We start from the raw sequence: 22193 nt of genomic DNA on the forward strand, positions 1-22193 counted from the left end.
CAGGCATTCCCCTCTCTTCTGCATATAAATAGACCCATTACACAACCAGGAGTCTGTAGACATCAGCATACATCTATAACTTTGGGGCTTGGTTCGGAGTCTGAAAATCAGCAGAATGTTATTTAAAAATAAACAAAACTATAATTTTTTTCTAAAAGACCCCCTGATGGGCTATATAAATGGATCATCTACAAAACATTTATGCAAAGAAAAAGCTAGTGTATAATGTCACTTTAAGGACACAAGGAACCTATGGCTAAAAAGAAAACGTATGTCAAATACACATTAGATATTTTGATGTTTCAGTTTTGCATAGAAACTTTTTTTTTTATAATTCTACTGTCAAATTCTTCTTATAACTGTTTCAGTTACCGCTTTTAAATTTGTAAAGAGCTCTTGATCATATGCACGGTGCACTTGCATTAAAACGCCCTTACCTACTTAGATGACATATATTGTTAATGATGTTTGGGACAAGTGTAGCATATAAGTATTATGTTGCTTTAATATCATAACACAATATTTGGGGGTAAATGTTAAACTTATCTAAAATGTGTTTTCTCTGCAAGTCATATAATTTTTCCTTATGGGTAGAATAGTATATTGTAGGGCTGCAACTAACTATTATTTTCATAATCAATTAATCGACCAATTGTTTTTCCAATAAATCGGATAAAAAAGGAGAAAAATATAATTTTCCCCCCTATATTTACAATAAAATCCAAGCTACTTTGACTGCAACAGAGAAGAGGCACTCAGATGGTGTTGAGGTGCCTGAGATGCATAAGTAAAGTTTTGCCCATTTCACCAAGGTGGGATATTTATCTATTTTAACTCTCCACCAATGCAAGGGACCTCTTAACAAAGTAAGCCTGGACTTCATTCTAACAAATGTTGAATATCTATATGCAATGGTAAATAATCGGCTATAAGGTTAGGGTAAAAATATCTAGTCCGCTCTTAAAATTAGATATATACTTGGAGGTTGTATTTGGTACATATTACAATTATTTAAAAATATAAAAAAACAAAAAAAAGTCAAAAGTGCTAAGTACTATATATCAATAACAGGAAAAAACATAACACATTTATCTATACAGTACATATAATCAGCAATAGCAAGCGATCTGCTAATAATTGTGCAAACAGATAATAGTGCATATCAATTCAAATAACTTCCATCAATCTAGGGCTAGGTGTAAATAGCAAGTTCGGCACTATATCATGCAAAGCATAGTCCCAAATCGCCTGATTTAATATAAACAATCCAAATAATGATTGCTATTATTTCTGGGTTGCACATAAACCAGGAGTAGTTGTAATCTTAAAGGGACACTCGAGTTAATTTAAACTTTCATTATTCAGAAAAAGTCAAAAAGTCTGTAAACATCCTTTAGGCTAAGGACATAACCATAAAAACTGGTGGGGTGCACAGACCAGCTAAATGCAAACCAACTAATCGATTATGAGATTCGTTGACGACTATTTTCATAATCAGTTATATTTATTAGTTGTTGCAGCTCTAGTATATTGCTATTTAGGGCTGAGTGTAGTAAATGTCCTTTCTTTGAGATTTTAATGAAGAATTATTTAACATACTAGAGCAGACTCCCTTAGCAACACATTATGGTGTGACAAAATTCCACCCCCACTCTTAGCTTGATAACAGCAATGTGCTTTATTATATATTTAAAGTTGTAAAAGAGGTTGCCACTGAGACAAGTAATTAATTAATGTTTAATAATGACTTCTAGAATGCAGGTTAATGAAATGAATCAAGAGCTGACTGCTGTGCAGGAGTGTTACATTGCAGTGTGTAAAGAAAAGGATTCTTTGGAAGACACTTTAGGAAATGATCTGAAAATGAAACTTCAGGTCCAGGAAGAAAAGGTGTGTGTGTTGTTTTTTATTGCATTTTAACACACAGTAATTTGATCTTGAACATATTATTTATATATCTTTATATAATGTGTATTATGTGTATTATTATTTTTTGTTATAATAAATAGATAAAACACCAATATCTTGAGGAGAAGGAAAATGCTTTGCAAACTCTAAAAGCTGATCTAGAAGACAAACACCTTTCTACTCTGTCAGAGGTAAAAGCTTTTTGGCAGAAAGAAAAAGAAACTGAGATGAATAAGAGAGTTAATGTTCAAGTTGTATTAGCCAAAGAGAACTGGATTAAGGAGCAGCAACAGGTAGAGTATTACATTTCCTTTTAGACCACTGAAAACTAAATTGTACTTCAATAAATCTGCACCAGACTGTCTAGGCTATCCGATATCGTAATGTTGTCATATTATTTTTATTTTTTTGCATTTAGTAAGTGATTAAATAGAAATCTTAATATTTCCGTCCAAAAAATACAAAGAATAAATCAGAATATGAGTTAGACCTATCTATCTCTATAATATATATATATTTTATACATACATACCTGTGATATATTAATTGTTATTACTGGCTTCTTTTCTAGACCAGTGGTTAAACAACCGCATTTATAATACTGCTAGAGCGGCATGAAGAAATAAGTAACATGAGAACAGCCTGAAGCAACCAAGACATTTCTGAAAGCATGTTAAAAAAATAGTGCCTAGATCATTGTCTAAGCTTTTCCACAAAATAGATACTATATGTTGCAATGATTTTGTGTATTCTTATTACCATAACCTATTTTATTAATATTGGTTGCAAAACATATTCCAAATGTTCAGTGCCACACTTAAATGAACTTGACAGTCATCTAATGCAATTCCCATGAATCTATACATTTAGTGCTTTGTATTCCTATTTACCTTTGGGTTCCTAATTGGTTCTTTGTTTTTTAATAGCTAACTGAAAAAACTATCCAAGAAATAGAAAATAAATGGAAGGATAAGCTAGAACAAACCCTGCTCAATGCCAAGGCTAAGGCTCGGCAAGATTTAGAAGATCATGCTATTCAGACGGAGGAGTCACAAATGGTATTTGTGGCAGAACAAATCGATGACTTAAAGTTTAAGCTCCAGAAAGCTTTGGAAGAAAAAGAACAGGCTGTCCGCAAGGTTCAGATGGAGCTGGAAACGCGTCACCATGACTCTATCTCAAAGCAGGTGAGGATCACAACAGAAATGCTCTTATTTTGGTTAATTGTATTCAAACAAGTAATGTTTTCTAGCAAAGAAATCTTGCACAAAATTGTTCATTTAATGCATTCATTTTCGTTGTTTGAATTCCGTCCTTGTCAATGTTTAATGTTAAATTCTATGCTTGTTTATTTGTACTTTTTGTTTGTTTTTTTGATAGGTTGAATTGGCTGTAACTAAAGCTCAGACCAGATGGCTTCAAGAACTCACCAGTTTATCTGAGTACAAAGCAAACCTTAAGCTGGAACAAGAGAAGTGGGAAAAAAAAAGCGAACAGAAGGTTTGGTGAAGATTTTGTATTTATTTATTTGTATTTTAATTTTTTTCTTAAAGTATTTGGCTTTACTGGTATATAAATAAACACTAAGCTAACTGCCTCTGTCATGGAATTAATGTACGTGAATATCCACCTTTTTATTTTGTTTTCTTTTGAGCTTTCACAATGACGGGTTATAAGTATTATAAAACAATGCAGTCTCATAAATGTGATCTATCATGCTACAAAGTATGTTGAAAGGTTGTGATTATAATCAGATAAACTTTGTTTTAATGTATCTTATCTCTCAAATAAAATATTTATAGCAGATAAGAACCCAAAGTCCCATCATTTCTGCCCATATGTTCTGTGTAAGCATTATTAATTTAATGCATATTCCAGGCATTCTTGAATTTCGATACAGTATTTGTCCTTATCCTCTATACAAAGTTCCATGAATCAACCATCATTTCTGTTAAAGGGACAGTCAACCTAAAAAATATTATTAAATATTTAGATAATGTATTTAACGATTTTGACAAACTATAAGCCAAGTATGCTCTAAATATAGTTTGCAAGAAAAACCACATACTATTTCACCTCGGGCCATTTTGAAATGGCCGCCTGACCTCTCCTGTCCTGACGTCACCTTTCAGTTTCAAGTGAGTGTTCAAAGTCGATCCTGCGCATTCCTCTGTTTCGTGCATGTGTAATGCGCCGGTTTTGCAAGGGGGCTTTTGGAGTCAGGAAGAAAACAAACCGCTCAGTACCATAGCGGTTGTTCTATGCGGCGCACCAGTGTACCACAGCAGCTGGAGTGGTAATTAAAGTCATCAGTAGTACAGCGGTCCCACAGCAGTTTTTACAACGCCAACTGCTGTGGGACCACTGTGCTTCTGATGACTTCAATTACCACATTGCTACTGACAGCCGCATAGATTATTGGAACTGTAACCAAGGTCCACAAATTGAGTGGAAAAGTGCTGGTTAGGGATTCCTTTACTTTATTGAACTAAACCCTGGGCAATTGTAACAAATGTGGCAGAAAATGGGAGATAAATACATCATTTTGTTGATTGAAACAATCCAACGTGTTGTGTGCATGCACCGTGGGCTGACCTCACTGTCTTGTATGTATACGTCTGGGTCCCCTACACTTTATTAGTATTGTGTTGTTATATATTGCAGATCAAAGGGCACTGGGTAGTAGTCTCCTTCCACGAGCACGCTCTAGCCTGTACATCCAGAAGCACGCTTTGACCAATGATAGCGATTTGATGCAGCCAACCGACCAATCAGTGCCACCGCCTCATGAATATGCAAAGCAGGCTGAGTCGAACCTCTTAGGCGAGTTTGTGTAGATCTATACAGCTTTACGCTTTTTGGACTTTTTTCTCCTTTTTCATGTCTAAGCAGATCGGATTTTTTCACTTTCCATTCATAAGAAAATGGAGTTTTGTCTCTTTGGGAGGAAAAAAGTCTAAAGTGTGACGCTGTTTAGATCTACATAAACTTGAGGTTTGACTCAGCCCGCTTTGCATATTAATGAGGCGGTGGCACTGATTGGTCGATTGTGAATCAAAGAGCTGTCATTGGTCAAAGTGCGCTTCGGGATGTACAGGCTAGAGCATGCACGTGGAAGGAGACTACTACCTAGTGCCCTGTAATCTGCAATATATAACAACACAATACTAATAAAGTGTAGGGGACCCAGACGTATACATACAAGACAGTGAGGTCAGTCCACGGTGCATGCACACAACACGCTGGATTGTTTTAATCAACAAAATGATGTATTTATCTCTCCTTTTCTGCCACATTTGTTACAATTGCCCAGGGTTTAGTTCAATACAGTAAAGGAATCCCTCCTACCCAGCACTTTTCCACTCAATTGGTGACCTCAGTTACAGTTCCAATAATCTATGCGGCTGTGAGCAGCAATGTGGTAATTGAAGTAATCAGAAGCACAGTGCTCCCACAGCAGTTGGAGTTGTAAAAACTGCTGTGGGACCGCTGTACTTCTGATGACATAAAGGGATAGTCTACACCAGAATTTTTATTGTTTAAAAAGATAGATAAGCTCTTTATAACCCATTCCCCAGTTTTGCATAACCAACACGATTAAATTAATATACTTTTTACTTCTGTGATTACCTTGTATCTAAGCCTCTGCAGACTGCCCCCTTATCTCAGTTCTTTTGACAGACATGCAGTTTATCCAATCAGTGCAGACTCCTAAATAACTCCACGGGAGTGAGCACAATGTTATCTATATGACAAACGTGAACTAGTACTGTGAAAAACTTCCAAAATGCTCTGAGCTAAGATGCGGTTTTCAACAGTTTAGAAAACGGTTTGAGCCTACCTATGTTTAGCTTTTCAAAAATACCACCAAGGGGAACAAAGCAAATTTAATGATTAAAGTCAGTTGGGAAGTTGTTTAAAATTGCATGCCCTATCTCAGTGATTTTTAACCGTTTTTTTTGCCGTGGCACACTTTTTTTACATTAAAAAATCCTGTGGCACACCACCATCCCAAAATTTTTAAAAAAATCACACATTGTAGCCTAATACATCATATATATATACACATACACACAAACACACACATACTGTATGTATTGTGCTGTTATGCCATGCCTCCTACAAACTACCCCTGCACTGGGAGTAAAAAACAAGCAAAGTTTAAAAAATATGTCACACTGTTGTCAGTCTGCCGTGGCACACCTGAGGATCTCTCACGGCACACTAGTGTGCCACGGCACACTGGTTGAAAAACACTGCCCTATCTGAATCATGAAAATTTAATTTTGACTAGACTGTCCCTTTAAATTACCACTCCAACTGCTGTGGTACACTGGTGTGCCGCATAGAACAACCGCTATGGTACTGAGCGGTTTGTTTTCTTCCTGACTCGAAATGCCCCTTGACAAAACCAGCGCATTGCGCATGCGTGAAACAGAGGAACGCGCAGGATCGACTTGGAACATTCACTGGAAGCTGCAGAGTGACGTCAGGACAGGAGGGGTCAGACGGCCATTTCAAAATGGCCCTAGGTGAAATAGTATGTAGTTTTTCTTGCAAACTATATTTAGAGCATACTTGGCTTACAGTTTGCTGTCAACATCGTTAAATACATTATCTAAATATGTAATAATAATTTTTAGGTTGACTGACTGTCCCTTTTAAAGGGACAGTCTAGTCCAAAATAAACTTTCATGATGCAGATAGGACATGTAATTTTATAAAATTTTCCAATTTATTTTTATCACCAATTTAGCTTTGTTCTCTTGGTATTCTCAGTTGAAAGCTAAACTTAGGAGGTTCATATGCAAATTTCTTAGACCTTGAAGGTCGCCTCTTTTCTGAATGCATTTTGATAATTTTTCACCTCTAGAGGGTGTTAGTTCATGTGTGTCATATAGATAACACTGTGCTCATGCTCATGCACGTAGAGTTACCTAGGAGTCAGCACTGATTGGCTAAAGTGCAAGTCTGTCAAAAGAACTGAAATAAGGGGGCAGTTTGCAGAGGCTTAGATACAAGATAATCACAGAGGTAAAAAGTGTATTAATATAACTGTGTTGGTTATGCAAAACTAGGGAATGGGTAATAAAGGGACTATTTATCTTAATAAACAATAACAATTCTGGTGTAGACTGTCCCTTTAAGTGTTTACACCAAATTCTCCTGATCCTACTACTACTCCTCACCAATTGGAGATCAGGACTCCTTGTTCTGCTGTTGGTCTTTTCTTTTACAAGATATGACGAGTCCACGGATTTCATCCTTACTTATGGGATTACGCCTCCTGGTCAGCAGGAAGTGGCAAAGAGCACCACAGCAGAGCTGTATATATAGCTCCTCCCTCCCCTCCCATTCCAGTCATTCTCTTTGCCTGTGTTAGTGATAGGAAGAGGTAAAGTGAAGTGTTAGTTTAGATTCTTCAATCAAGAAGTTTATTATTTTAAAATGGTGCCAGTGAGTACTATTTTTCTCAGGGAGAAATTGTCAGTCCCTTAATTCCTAACAGGAGTGGAGACATCTTATTTTTCTGCCCTAATGTTGATGATCTTAGCAAACATTATTTAAGATCCTGCTGGTTTCCACAGAGCAGTTGAAGGTAGTTGAAGGTATTGTCTCGCAGAGACTTATGGTTGAATCCTGGTCTGCGGATGTGTCATCTAAGTCTAAGCTTTTGGCGATCCCTTACAAGGGAAAGACCTTGTTTGGGCCGGGTCTGGCTGAGATTTCCGACATTATGGGAGGAAAAGGTCATTTCCTCCCTCAGGATAAGAGGAATAAGCAGAAGGGACGTCAGAGTAATTTTCGTTCCTTTCGAAACTTCAAGGGTAAGTCTTCCTCTCCCTCTACAAAACAAGAACAGTCCAAGCCTTTCTGGAAGTCCAACCAGTCGTGGAACAAGGGAAAGCAAGCTAAGAAGCCCGCCAATGACTCAGTCAGCATGAAGGGTCTGCCCCCGATCGGGGACCGGATCTTGTGGGGGGCAGCCTATCCTCCTTCGCTCAGGCCTGGGTTCGGGATGTTCAGGATCCCTGGGCGGTGGACATCGTGTCCCAGGGATACAAGCTAGAGTTCAAAACTGTTCCTCCCAGGGGCAGGTTTCTTCTCTCAAGATTATCTGTAGACCAGATAAAGAGAGGCGTTCTTACACTGTGTTCAAGTTCATTCCGACCGGGGAGTGATAGTTCCTGTTCCACAGAATCAGGGTCTGGGATTTTACTCAAATCTGTTTGTGGTTCCCAAAAAAGAGGGAATCTTCAGACCAATTTTAGATATCAAAAGTCTAAACAAATTTCTCAGAGTACCGTCCTTCAAGATGGAAACTAGTTGTTCCATTCTTCCCATCCACAGGGACCATCACAAGTTTCTGAGGTTTGCATTTCTAGACAAACACTTCCAGTTTGTTGCTCTTCCATTCGGCCTTGCCACAGCTCCCAGAATTTTCTCAAAGGTTCTGGGATCCCTGTTGGCGGTGCTCCGATTGCGGGGCATTGCACTAGTGCCTTATCTGGACGATATTCTGGTTCAGGCGCCATCTTTTCAACAAGCAAGATACCACACGGAAATGTAGTTATCCTTCCTGCGATCTCACGGATGGAAGGTGAATTTGGAAAAGAGTTCCTTAATTCCAACTACAGGGGTAGTTTTCTTGGGAACCATAATAGATTCCTTATCAATGAAAATTTTTCTGACAGAAGTCAGCAAATCAAAGATTTCTGTCTAGCGCTTCAGTCCTCTTCTCGGCCATCAGTGGCTCAATGCATGGAGGTAATCGGTCTGATGGTAGCAGCCATGGATATCATCCCGTTTGCCTGTTTCCACCTCCAGCCTCTGCAGTTGTGAATGCTCAGGCAGTGGAACGGAGATTATGCGGATCTGTCTCCACGAGTACATCTGGATCAGGAGACAAGGGATTCTCTTCGTTGGTGGTTGTCTCAGGATCATCTCTCCCAGGGAACCTGCTTCCGCAGACCCACCTGGGTGATTGTGACAACGGACTCCAGCCTGCTAGGGTGGGGAGCTGTCTGGGGCTCCCTAAAGGCTCAGGGAACATGGACTCGGACGGAGTCGGTGCTGCCTATAAATATTTTGGAACTGAGAGCAATCTTCAATGCTCTTTTGGCCTGGCCTCAGTTAGCTTCGGCCCGGTTTATCAGGTTCCAGTCGGACAACATAACTTCAGTGGCTTACATAACCATCAGGGGGGAACTCAGAGTTCCTTGGTTATGGCAGAGGTAGCCAAGGTAATTCATTGGGCGGAGTCCCACAACTGCTTCCTGTCAGCGATCCACATCCCAGGAGTGGACAACTGGGAGGCGGATTTTCTTAGCAGACAGACATTTCACCCGGGGGAAAGTGGGAACTCCATCCGGAAGTGTTTTCCAGCTTAATTCTAAAATGGGGACAGCCGGAGCTGGATCTCATGGCATCTCGGCAGAATGCCAAGCTTCCGAAGTACGGTCAAGGTCAAGGGATTATCAGGCGGTACTGATAGATGCCCTGGCGGTACCTTGGAATTTCAGTTTTGCATACCTATTTCCCCCGTTCGCTCTCCTCCCTTGAGTCATTGCTCGAATCAAACAGGAGAGGGTGTCGGTGATCCTCATAGCACCGACGTGGCCTCGCAGGATCTGGTATGCAGACCTGGTGGAGATGTCATCTCGTCCACCTTGGAGACTTCCACTGAGAAAGGACCTAATACTTCAGGGGCCCTTCCTTCATCCAAATCTAGTTTCTCTGAAGCTGACATCTTGGAGATTGTATGCCCTAATTTTATCTAAGCGTGGATTTTCAGAGTCCGTTATTGAGACCAGGATTCAGGCACGTAAGCCTGTGACTAGAAAGATTTACCATAAGATATGGCGTAAATATCTGCATTGGCGTGAATCCAAAGGTTACTCTTGGAGTAGAGTTCGGATTCCTAGAATTTTGTCTTTTCTCCAAGAGGGCTTGGAGAAGGGTTTATCGGCAAGCTCCCTAAAGGGTCAAATATCTGCCTTGTCTATTTTGTTACATAAACGTCTGGCGGATGTACCAGACGTGCAATCGTTCTGTCAGGCCTTGGTCAGAATCAGGCCTGTGTTTAAGCCAGTTACTCCTCCCTGGAGTCTTAATCTAGTTCTTAAAGTTCTTCAACAGGCCCCGTTTGAGCCTATGCATTCCTTAGACATTAAGTTATCTTGGAAGGTTTTGTTTCTGGTTGCTATTTCATCTGCTCATAGAGTTTCAGAGCTCTCTGCATTACAGTATGAGTCTCCTTACCTTTATTTTTCATTCGAATAAGGTAGTTTTGCGTACTAAGTTAGGGTTTCTCCCTAAAGTGGTTTCAGATTGGAACATTAATCAGGAGATTGTTGTTCCTTCCTTGTGTCCTAACCCTTCTTCTCAGAAGGAACGTCTGCTGCACAATGTGGACGTGGTGCGTGCATTGAAATTCTATTTAAAGACGACTAAGGATTTTCGTCAGTCTTCTGCTCTGTAGCTTTCTCTGGAAAACGTAAGGGGCAGAAAGCTACGGCTACTTCTCTTTCTTTGTGGCTGAAGAGTATCATTCACTTAACTTATGAAACTGCTGGACAGCAGCCTCCTGAGAGAGTTACGGCTCATTCTACGAGGGCTGTTTCCTCTTCCTGGGCATTCAAAAATGATGCTTCAGTGGAACAGATTTGCAAGGCTGCAACGTGGTCCTCTCTTCACACTTTTTCTTAATTCTATAAATTTGATACTTTTGCCTTGACTGAGGCTTCTTTTGGGAGAAAGGTTCTTCAAGCAGTGGTGCCTTCCGTTTAGGTTCCCTGTCTTGTCCCTCCCTTATCATCTGTGTACTCTAGCTTGGGTATTGATTCCCAATAGTAATTAGATGATCCGTGGACTCACCGTATCATTAGAAAGAAAATAAAATTTATGCTTACCTGATAAATTTCTTTCTTTCTTGACACGGTGAGTCCACGGCCCGCCCTGTTTTCTTAAGGACAGGGTTTTTTTGTTATAAACTTCAGACACCTCTGCACCTTGTTGCTTCCTTTCTCTCCTTTGCTTCAGTCAAATGACTGGGGTTAGAGGGAAGGGAGGTGATATTTAACTGCTTTGCTGTGGTGCTCTTTGCCGCCTCCTGCTGGGCAGGAGTAATATTCCCAATAGTAATTAGATGATCTGTGGACTCACCGTGTCAAGAAATAAATACATTTATCAGGTAAGCATAAATTTAGTTTTTTGTAAACAATTCATTTTTTTACACTAAGAAAACCAAATAAAAAATTAATATTTTTGATCTACACAAATAGCTGTATTACATTTTTTTTTTTTTAATTTCTTTTTTATTTTTAAGTTCTTTCCATCTAATTATTTCAGATCATGGATGCTCTCAGTGCGGCTGAAGAAAACTGGAGATGCAGAAATGATCACGCTGATTTTAATATAAAGCACAAAGAGCTAGAAGAAAAATTAGCCTCTGTGAAAAAGGAGCTTGAGTTGAAAAATGAAGAATATCATGCACTGCTGAAAGTTGAACTAGCCAAGGCACGTGCTCAGTGGAATAAAGAGAAGCAAGAAGAGATGCATCATTTCCAATCACAAAATGAGAAAGATTACTGTGCTTTCTTGGATGATCATCGGAATAAAATCAGTGAAGCGCTTCTATTAACCAAAGAAGATTTTGAGAAGCAGAAAAAGGACTTGATTACCCATAAAGACGCAGAAATGAAAGAGCAGTTAGATCAGCACTTAAAACAATGGACCTCTGAAGAGTCTCATAGATTGCTTGTTCGTGAAAAAGAGATTTTAGCACAGCTAGAGCAGATAATGGGTGAAGTTCCTAAAGAATTGATTGACAGAAGTTTTGTTAATGACAGATCACATGTGACCAGCAACTTTGATGGAAATTTTTTTGAAAAGTTAAGAGCCTTGGTGCAACGATCCATGAAAGTCACGGTTTATAAAATTCTAAAAAACCAAAAACAAGAATTTAAAAAGGTAAGCAACTTTATGTAGAAAGCACCATAGAATAGACTATTTATTTCACTTTAGTGTGGTGAAAGTTTATATAGAACTAGTTTACAGTAGATTTAATCTAATTTTTTAGTCTTACATTATATATTGTTTACTTTCATTAGATGGTGAAAGTCCACAAGATCATTACATTTCACTGCAGTCTACTAGGAGGAGACAAAAGCACCCCTACATTCCAGAGCTTTAATTGTCCTTACTATCCCAGAATGCCTCAGTCAAAGTTTTGCCTCCATGATGGAGAGAAGTGAATTCTGAAGGGCTGACTACACTCTGTTGATAGGGGTTCTCTAATCAATCTGAGACCCCAAGAGGGGAAGACAGAAGTTTCAGCCAGGCTGTGAAAATCTTCTCCCAGTCTGCAGATGTCACTTCTATCCCTGATGAAATGCAGATTTATCTGAGAGTATCATGTTTTAGAGTGGGCTGCTCCTTGTGAGATCCTTGGCACTGTGTTTGCATTGCCTCAAATGGGCCTGTGAGCTCAAAGCAATCATGTTCCTCTGAGGTAAGCACAGTTGATGAAGGTTCTGACAGATAAGTAAAATGCCCCTTCTTAGCTCACTGGCTATTAGCATGAACACATGATTTGCATAGCCTGGGGACTAAACTAGTGAAAAAAGCAGGAAGCCATAAGAGCCATCTCTGGTCAATCCCAACTCCTCGCTACCTAGCAGAATGCCTCCTAATGCAGAAACCACTTCACTCGATGTTAACTTCCCAGATAGGTATTGTTAAAATCAGGCATTGAAGGTCTACTGGCAGCCTGATGTTGCAAGAAACCTCTATCATTGGTAGGTATCATTGGTTCCTCCTTGAGAGATAAATGAAAGCCACAGATGTGACATTATTCGACTGAATACTTTAGTTGGAAAAATAATACGTGCCTAAGGCAGGACCAGCTTAAAGGGACAGTGTACACCAATTTTCGTATAACTGCATGTAATAGACACTACTATAAAGAATATGCACAGATGCTGATCTAAAAATTCATTATAAAACCTTTTAAAACTTACTTAGTAGCTCCCAGTTTACCACTATTGATGAAGTTTGGCTGGGATACCCAGTGAAAGGGGAAAGGAAAACAAGAAGACCAACCCCCCCTTCTCTGCAAATGAAAAGGCAGATAACGTAACGTAAACAGGAGCCAGCAGGAGTCTGTAAATTCATGTATGCATCTGACACTTTTTAAAAAAAAAAACAATTATGACCCTTAACCAGGTTATTTTGTCTTGCTCTTTCCTTTACTATTTTTACAATTTGGCAACAAGGTAATTTACACAGAAAAGTCTGTAGGCCGCTGTGCCTCTTAAATAACATACCTGCCTTATCTGTTTAGTCCCCTCTATTTCTTGCTGGTCTGATGTTCTTCACCACATGTAATGATCTTGTTGACTCACACCATCTAATGAAAGAAAACAAAATGTATGCTTACTTGATATATTCAGCCCCACCCTTGTTATTCTATACAATTTGAGTCAAAGCTTGTTTGCCATCATGAAAGAGAAATTTTTCAGGTAAGCATACATTTTGTTTTTAAAGGGACAGGAAACCCCAATTTACTTCTATTATCAATTTTGCTCCATTCTCTTGTTATCCTTTGCTGAAGGAACAGCATTGCACTACTGACAGCTAGCTGAACACATCTAGTTAGCCAATCACAAGACAAATGTGTGCAGGCACCAGTCTGCATCTAGCTCCCACTAGTGTAGGATGTGTATTATTTTTCAACAAGGGATACCTAGAGAACAAAGCACATTTGAAAATAGAAGTGAATTTAAAAGTATCTTAAAATGACATACTCTATCACTTTTAATCTCTCAACTTTCAACTGACTTTCCTTATAGTTGTGTTTGTTTTAATTAGCAGAAATATGAAGAGACTCAAATGAATCTAAAAGCATACACATCTGAATGTGATAGTGCCTCAAACAGAGATATTTTAATAAAAGGAACAAAAGTAACCTGTCTGGAAAAAAACACTCATGGTATGTGATTTTTTTTTTTTTTTACTTTCCCATTTTATCACATGTAGCAAAACTTCTAATTTTGCACTATTTTATTAAATAATGTCACTAGCCTTAATAATGTTTTTTCAATGTTTGAATGCTTTGTTTCCACGGTTTATTTTTAATTCTCTGGATTACTTGTTTTTTCAACAATGTTCTGGGTACAGAAATGCAACATGACCCAATGCTTGTGCATCGAACAAATCTATTTTTTATTTTATTTTTAAAACATTCAATAGACTTTCAGTTAATGCAGCCATTACAGACAAAATTGGAATCCACATGGATGCATTTCAGTTTTGAATAGAAGCTTTTTTCTCTTGTAAGGTGTATCCAGTCCACGGATTCATCCTTTACTTGTGGGATATTCTCCTTCCCTACAGGAAGTGGCAAAGAGAGCACACAGCAGAGCTGTCCATATAGCTCCCCCTCTAGCTCCACCCCCCAGTCATTCTCTTTGCCGGCTCTAAGCACTAGGGTCTCTATCGGGAGGGTAAAGTGAATGTGGTGATAGAATTGTAATTTTTATTATCTTCAATCAAAAGTTTGTTATTTTAAATGGTACCGGTTTGTACTATTTACTCTCTAGCAGAAAAGTGATGAAGATTTCTGCTGAGAGGAAGATGATTTTAGCATGTTGTAACTAAAATCCACTGCTGTTCCCACACAGGACTGAGGAGTACCAGAAAACTTCAGTTGGGGGGGAACGGTTTGCAGGGTAGACTGCAATAAGATATGTTCAGTCATTTATTTCTAGACAAGACTGAGATAATGCTAGAAGAGACTGACAATATCCCCATGAGGGGAGGGTAAGCTATGTTCAGAGACTTAGTAAGGAATTGAATGCTTACATAACAGGGCTAATTATGCTGGTAGACACTAATTCAGGGCAATCGATTGTTTTTTTTAGAAAAATATAGTTTGTAAGACACTTTGAAAGTCCTTTTGGGTTCTTTCTGGAGTTGTTACCCACATGGCTATTTATTTTTATTCACTTAGAAGTGGTTTCTTAGGCCTCATAGCTCCGGAGTAGAGTGGGAGGGGCCTAATTTGGCGCCTCAGATGCGCAGTTAGAATTTTCATAGAAGTCCATGCTGCTTCACATGGAAGGTCCTGCTGCTGTTTGAGGGGCCTAAAGGAAGCAATATTCCTCCAAAGCTGGTCCCTAAGGGCAGGTAGGGCCACAGCAGTGCTGTGGCAAGGTGCTGTAGTAATTTTAACCGGTTGTTGGCTTTAGGCTGCTCCGGTTTGGGCATCAAGGGGTTAATTGTTTTGCTTGCTAGTGGTGCAATCTTGCTAAGGCTTTAGGTACATACTGTGAAAATTTCAAAAAGATTACTGCATTTTTCACTGTTTTGCAAAATTGTGTGCTTTTTTATCTCTTAAAGGCACAGTAACGTTTTTTCAAATTGTGTTTTTTAATTTATTAAAGTGATTTACAAGCCTGTTTGTGTATACTACTAGTCTGTTAAACATGTCTGACACCAAGGAAAATCCTTGTTCAATGTGTTTAGAAGCCATAGTGGACCCCCCTCTCAGAATGTGTCCCACTTGTACTGATATGTCTATACACTTTAAAGATCATATTGTTGCACTTAAAAATGTGGCCCAAGATGATTCTCAGACAGAAGGTAACGAGGGTAGCCCGTCTACCTCTCCCCAAGTGTCGCAACCAGTTACGCCCGCTCAAGCGATGCCTAGTACTTCTAGTGCGTCTAACCCTTTTACATTACAAGACTTAGCGGCAGTCATGGATAATTCTCTTGCAGCTTTCTTATCTAAACTGCCCGTGTTACCTGCAAAGCGTGATAGCTCTGTTTTAAGAACAGATTATGAGCATTCTGACGCTTCGGTAGTCGTATCCGATATACCCTCACAACGCTCTGAAGTGGGAGCGAGGGATTTGATGTCTGAGGGAGAAGTCTTTGATTCAGGAAGGGTTCCTCCTCAGACAGATTCAGATACATTGGCTTTTAAATTTAAACTAGAACACCTCCGTGTTTTGCTCAGGGAGGTATTGGCTACTCTGGATGACTGCGACCCTTTGGTGGTCCCAGAGAAATTGTGTAAAATGGACAAGTACCTAGAGGTCACCTGTTTACACTGATGTGTTTCCGGTCCCTAAGAGGATAGCGCATATCGTTACTAGGGAGTGGGATAGACCAGGCGTCCCCTTTGTTCCCCCTCCTGTTTTTAAGAAAATGTTCCCCATATCTGACCCGATGCGGGACTCGTGGCAGACGGTCCCTAAGGTGGAGGGGGCTGTTTCTTCACTTGCTAAGCGCACAACCATACCAATTGAAGACAGTTTTTTTTAAAGACCCTATGGATAAAAAGTTAGAGGGTTTACTTAAGAAAATTTTTGTTCAACAAGGTTTTCTTCTCCAACCTATTGCCTGCATTATTCCTGTAACTACTGCAGCTGCTTTCTGGTTTGAGGCGCTGGAAGACTCGCTCCAGACGGAGACCTCATATGAGGAAATTATGGATAGAATTAAGGCTCTAAAGCTAGCTAATTCTTTTATCACAGACGCCGCTTTCCAAATAGCTAAGTTAGCGGCAAAAAATTCAGGTTTCGCCTTCTTGGCGCGCAGGGCGCTATGGCTAAAGTCCTGGTCGGCCGATGTGTCGTCAAAATCCAAGCTTTTGAACATCCCTTTCAAAGGAAAGACCCTTTTCGGGCCTGAATTGAAAGAAATTATTTCAGATATCACCGGGGGAAAAGGCCATGCTCTCCCTCAGGACAAGTCCTTTAAGACAAAGAACAAAGCTAATTTTCGTTCCTTTCGTAATTTCAGAAGCGGCCCCGCTTCATCCTCTCCGGCTGCACAGCAAGAGGGTAACGCTTCACAGCCCAAGGCAACCTGGAAACCTTACCAGGGCTGGAATAAGGGTAAACAGGCCAAAAAGCCTGCAGCTGTCACCAAGACAGCATGAAGGGGTAGCCCCCGATCCGGGACCGGATCTAGTAGGGGGCAGACTCTCTCTCTCTCTCTCTCTCTCTCTCTCTCTCTCTCTCTCTTCGCTCAGGCCTGGGCAAGAGATGTACACGATCCTTGGGCATTAGAGATTGTATCCCAGGGATATCTTCTAGGTTTCAAGGACTCTCCTCCAAGGGGAAGGTTCCACATTTCTCGTCTGTCTACAGATCAGACAAAGAAAGAGGCGTTTTTACGCTGTGTAGAAGATCTACATACCATGGGAGTGATCCACCCAGTTCCAATTGCGGAACAAGGGTTGGGTTTTTACTCAAACCTGTTTGTGGTTCCCAAAAAAGAGGGTACTTTCAGACCCATCCTGGATCTAAAAATTCTAAACAGATTCCTCAGAGTTCCATCATTCAAAATGGAGACCATTCGGACAATCTTACCAATGATCCAGGAAGGTCAATATATAACTACCGTGGATCTAAAGGATACATACCTACACATTCCTATCCACAAAGATTATCACCAGTTTCTCAGGTTCACTTTTCTGGACAAGCATTACCAGTTTGTGGCTCTTCCCTTCGGCTTAGCCATTGCTCCCAGAATTTTCACAAAGGTGCTAGGGTCCCTCCTGGCGGTTCTAAGACCGCGGGGCATAGCAGTGGCGCCTTACCTAGACGACATCTTAATTCAGGCGCCGTCTTTCCAAAGAGCCAAGTCTCACACGGAGATTGTATTGGCCTTTCTAAGGTCTCATGGGTGGAAGGTGAACATCAAAAAGAGTTCTCTGTCCCCTCTCACAAGGGTTCCCTTCCTAGGGACTCTAATTGACTCGGTAGAAATGAAATTTTTTCTGACGGAGGTCAGAAAGTTAAAACTCTTAACTACTTGCCGAGTTCTTCATTCCATTCCCCGGCCATCTGTAGCTCAGTGCATGGAGACAATCGGATTAATGGTAGCAGCAATGGACATAGTCCCTTTTGCTCGGATACACCTCAGACCACTGCAACTATGCATGCTCAAACAGTGGAATGGGGATTATGCAGATTTGTCTCCTCAAATTCAGTTGGACCAGGAGACCAGAAATTCTCTTCTCTGGTGGTTGTCTCAGGATCACCTGTCTCAGGGAATATGTTTCCGCAGGCCAGAGTGGATCATTGTAACGATCGACGCCAGTCTGGTAGGCTGGGGTGCGGTCTGGGACTCCCTAAAAGCTCAGGGCTTATGGTCTCGGGAAGAAACTCTTCTCCCGATAAACATTCTGGAACTGAGGGCGATATTCAACGCTCTTCAGGCATGGCCTCAACTAGCTGCGGCCAAATTCATCAGATTTCAGTCGGACAACATCACGACTGTAGCTTACGTCAATCATCAGGGGGAACAAAGAGTTCCCTAGCGATGACGGAAGTAACCAAGATAATCAGGTGGGCGGAGGATCACTCCTGCCATCTCTCAGCAATTCACATCCCAGGAGTAGACAACTGGGAGGCGGATTTTCTAAGTCGTCAGACTTTTCACCCGGGGGAGTGGGAACTCCATACGGAGGTGTTTGCCCAGCTGACTCAGCTATGGGGCATTCCAGAGTTGGATCTGATGGCGTCCCGTCAGAACACCAAACTTCCTCTCTACGGGTCCAGGTCCCGGGATCCCAAGGCGGTATTGATAGATGCTCTAGCAGCGCCTTGGTCCTTCAATCTGGCTTATGTTTTCCACCGTTTCCCCTTCTCCCTCGTCTGGTTGCCAGAATCCAGCAGGAGAAGGCTTCGGTGATTCTGATAGCGCCTGCGTGGCCAACCAGGACTTGGTATGCAGACCTAGTGGACATGTCATCTGTCCCACCATGGACACTGCCAATGAGGCAGGATCTTCTAATACAGGGTCCGTTCAAGCATCCAAATCTAATTTCTCTGCGTCTGACTGCTTGGAGATTGAACGCTTAATCAAAGCGTGGTTTCTCTGAGTCAGTTATGGATACCCTGATTCAGGCTAGAAAGCCTGTCACCAGGAAAATCTACCATAAGATATGGCGGAAATATCTCTGTTGGTGTGAATCCAAGGGTTACTCATGGAGTAAGATTAGGATTCCCAGGATACTGTCTTTCCTCCAAGAAGGATTGGAGAAAGGATTGTCAGCTAGTTCCTTGAAAGGACAGGTATCTGCTCTGTCTATTCTTTTACACAAGCGTCTGGCGGAGGTACCAGACGTTCAAGCGTTTACTCAGGCTTGAGTCAGAATCAAGCCTGTCTATAAACCTGTGGCTCCGCCATGGAGTCTAAATCTAGTTTTTTCAGTTCTTCAAGGGGTTCCGTTTGAACCTTTACATTCCATAGATATTAAGTTGTTATCTTGGAAAGTTTTGTTTTTGGTAGCTATCTCTTCTGCTTGAAGAGTCTCAGAGTTATCTGCCTTACAGTTTGATTCACCTTACCTGGTGTTCCACGCAGATAAGGTAGTTTTGCGTACCAAACCAGGTTTTCTTCCTAAAGTTGTTTCCAACAAGAATATTAACCAGGAAATTGTTGTTCCTTCTCTGTGTCCTAACCCGTCTTCGAAGAAGGAACGTCTGTTACACAATCTTGATGTGGTTCGTGCTTTAAAGTTCTATTTACAAGCAACCAAGGATTTCAGACAAACATCTTCCTTGTTTGTTATCTATTCTTGTAAATAGAGAGGTCAGAAAGCGACTGCTACCTCTCTTTCCTTTTGGCTGAAAAGCATCATCCGTGTGGCCTATGAGACTGCTGGCCAGCAGCCTCCTGATACTATTACTGCTCATTCTACCAGAGCAGTGGCTTCCACATGGGCTTTTAAAAACGAGGCTTCTGTTGAACAGATTTGTAAGGCAGCGACTTGATCTTCGCTGCATACTTTTTCTAAATTTTACAAATTTGATACTTATGCTTCTTCGGAGGCTATTTTTGGGAGAAAGGTTTTACAAGCAGTGGTGCCTTCTGTTTAAGGTACCTGTCTTGTTCCCTCCCTTCATCCGTGTCCTAAAGCTTTGGTATTGGTATCCCACAAGTAAAGGATGAATCCGTGGACTGGATACACCTTACAAGAGAAAACAGAATTTATGCTTACCTGATAAATTACTTTCTCTTGTGGTGTATCCAGTCCACGGCCCGCCCTGGCGATTAAGTCGGGTAATATTTTTTTGTTTAAACTACAGTCACCACTGCACCCTATGGTTTCTCCTTTTTCTTCCTAACCTTCGGTCGAATGACTGGGGGTGGAGCTAGAGGGGGAGCTATATGGACAGCTCTGCTGTGTGCTCTCTTTGCCACTTCCTGTAGGGAAGGAGAATATCCCACAAGTAAAGGATGAATCCGTGGACTGGATACACCACAAGAGAAAGTAATTTATCAGGTAAGCATAAATTCTGGGTTTTTTTTTTTAATATAAATGTATTCGCAAAATTGCTTCTAATAAAAGCTATGAATGTTTCAAAAGTGTGTATTTAAGTATGCACCGTGCACCAGCATTTTAATCAGCACTTGCCCAGAGAGCCTAAGGTTCTTGTACCATCTAGTAATGACTCAATTTGTTCATTGTTGACTGGCGCTCTGAGCAGCTATAGTATATAAAATGCTGGTGCACTGAGAATATCTAGTTATGCCTCACATGCACATGCAGAGAAAAATGCTAACACTTATATATATATATATAAGTAATGTTTTCCTATATGAATGGAATTTGTAATCTTCGGAAACTTTTACTTTAAAGGAAAAAATGGAACCACAGAATATCCTTGTTGTGAGCATTGCTTCCAGCTGCTAGAAAAGTCAAGGAAAGAATGTCATGAACTGCGAAACAAACTTGACAAGGCATGCCGACACCTTCAACAGGCTGTCAAGGAACAAAAGCTCAAAGCGGATAAATTTAGAGGTTAGTTATTGTCAGTGGAAATTCTTTATTGTTAGGAGAAAATAAAAAAAACAAAAAAACAATTTCTTTATTAGTATAACTATTCTATTTCTCTTGTTAAGTGTATCCATTCCACGGATCATCCATTACTTGTGGGATATTCTCCTTCCCAACAGGAAGTTGCAAGAGGATCACCCACAGCAGAGCTGCTATATAGCTCCCCCCCCTCACTGCCATACCCAGTCATTCTCTTGCAACTCTCAACAAAGATGGACGTAGTAAGAGGAGAGTGGTGTATTATAGTTAGTTTTTTTAACTTCAATCAAAAGTTTATTATTTTTAAATGGTACCGGAGTGTACTGTTTCATCTCAGGCAGCATTAGAAGAAGAATCTGCCTGTGATTTCGATGATCTTAGCAGAAGTAACTAAGATCCACTGCCGTTCTCACATATTCTGAGGAGTGAGGTAACTTCAGAGGGGGAATGGTGTGCAGGTTTTCCTGCAATAAGGTATGTGCAGTTAATATATTTCTAGGGATGGAATTTGCTAGAAAAATGCTGCTGATACCGGATTAATGTAAGTTAAGCCTTAAATGCAGTGATAGCGACTGGTATCAGGCTTATTAACAGAGATACATACTCTTATAAAAGTGTAATATAAAACGTTTGCTGGCATGTTAATCGTTTTTATATATGTTTGGTGACAAAACTTATTGGGGCCTTGTTTTTTTCCACATGGCTGGCTTGATTTTTGCCTAGAAACAGTTTTCTGAAGCTTTCCACTGTTGCAATATGAGTGGGAAGGGCCTATTTTAGTGCTTTTCTGTGCAGATAAAAATACTGACAGAGACATTCAGCTTCCCTCTGCATGATACAGGACATCTCTGAAGGGCTCAAAAGGCTTCAAAGTCGTGTTTGAGGAGGGTAACAATCACAGTAGACTGTGGCAGTTGTTGTGACTGTGTTTAAAAAACGTTTTTGTCATTTATTATTCACTTTTTGTTATTAAGGGGTTAATCATCCATTTGCAAGTGGGTGCAATGCTCTGCTGACTTGTTACATACACTGTAAAAATGTTGTTAGTGTAACTGCCTTTTTTCACTGTTATTTCAAATTTCTCCAACATTGGTGTGTCCGGTCCACGGCGTCATCCTTACTTGTGGGAATATCTCTTCCCCAACAGGAAATGGCAGAGTCCCAGCAAAGCTGGCCATATAGTCCCTCCTAGGCTCCGCCCACCCCAGTCATTCTCTTTGCCGTTGCACAGGCAACATCTCCACGGAGATGGTTAAGAGTTTTTTGGTGTTTAAATGTAGTTTTTTATTCTTCTATCAAGTGTTTGTTATTTTAAAATAGTGCTGGTATGTACTATTTACTCTGAAACAGAAAAGGATGAAGATTTCTGTTTGTGAGAGGAAGATGATTTTAGCAGACAGTAACTAAAATCGATTGCTGTTTCCACATAGGACTGTTGAGATGA

General features: G+C 40.5%; 1 protein-coding gene across 1 annotated transcript in view; it reads left to right on the forward strand.

The window, feature by feature from the left end:
- CEP152 (centrosomal protein 152) overlaps positions 1 to 22193 on the forward strand; it is a 170052-nt gene that overhangs the window by 51866 nt on the left and 95993 nt on the right. Inside the window, 7 exon segments of the mRNA XM_053719332.1 lie at positions 1755 to 1890; positions 2010 to 2201; positions 2835 to 3095; positions 3289 to 3408; positions 11260 to 11880; positions 13780 to 13900; positions 20573 to 20734. Coding sequence (XP_053575307.1) covers positions 1755 to 1890; positions 2010 to 2201; positions 2835 to 3095; positions 3289 to 3408; positions 11260 to 11880; positions 13780 to 13900; positions 20573 to 20734 — 1613 coding nt within the window.

The sequence above is a fragment of the Bombina bombina genome, chromosome 6 (genome assembly GCF_027579735.1).
Source record: "Bombina bombina isolate aBomBom1 chromosome 6, aBomBom1.pri, whole genome shotgun sequence".
NCBI lineage: Eukaryota > Metazoa > Chordata > Amphibia > Anura > Bombinatoridae > Bombina > Bombina bombina.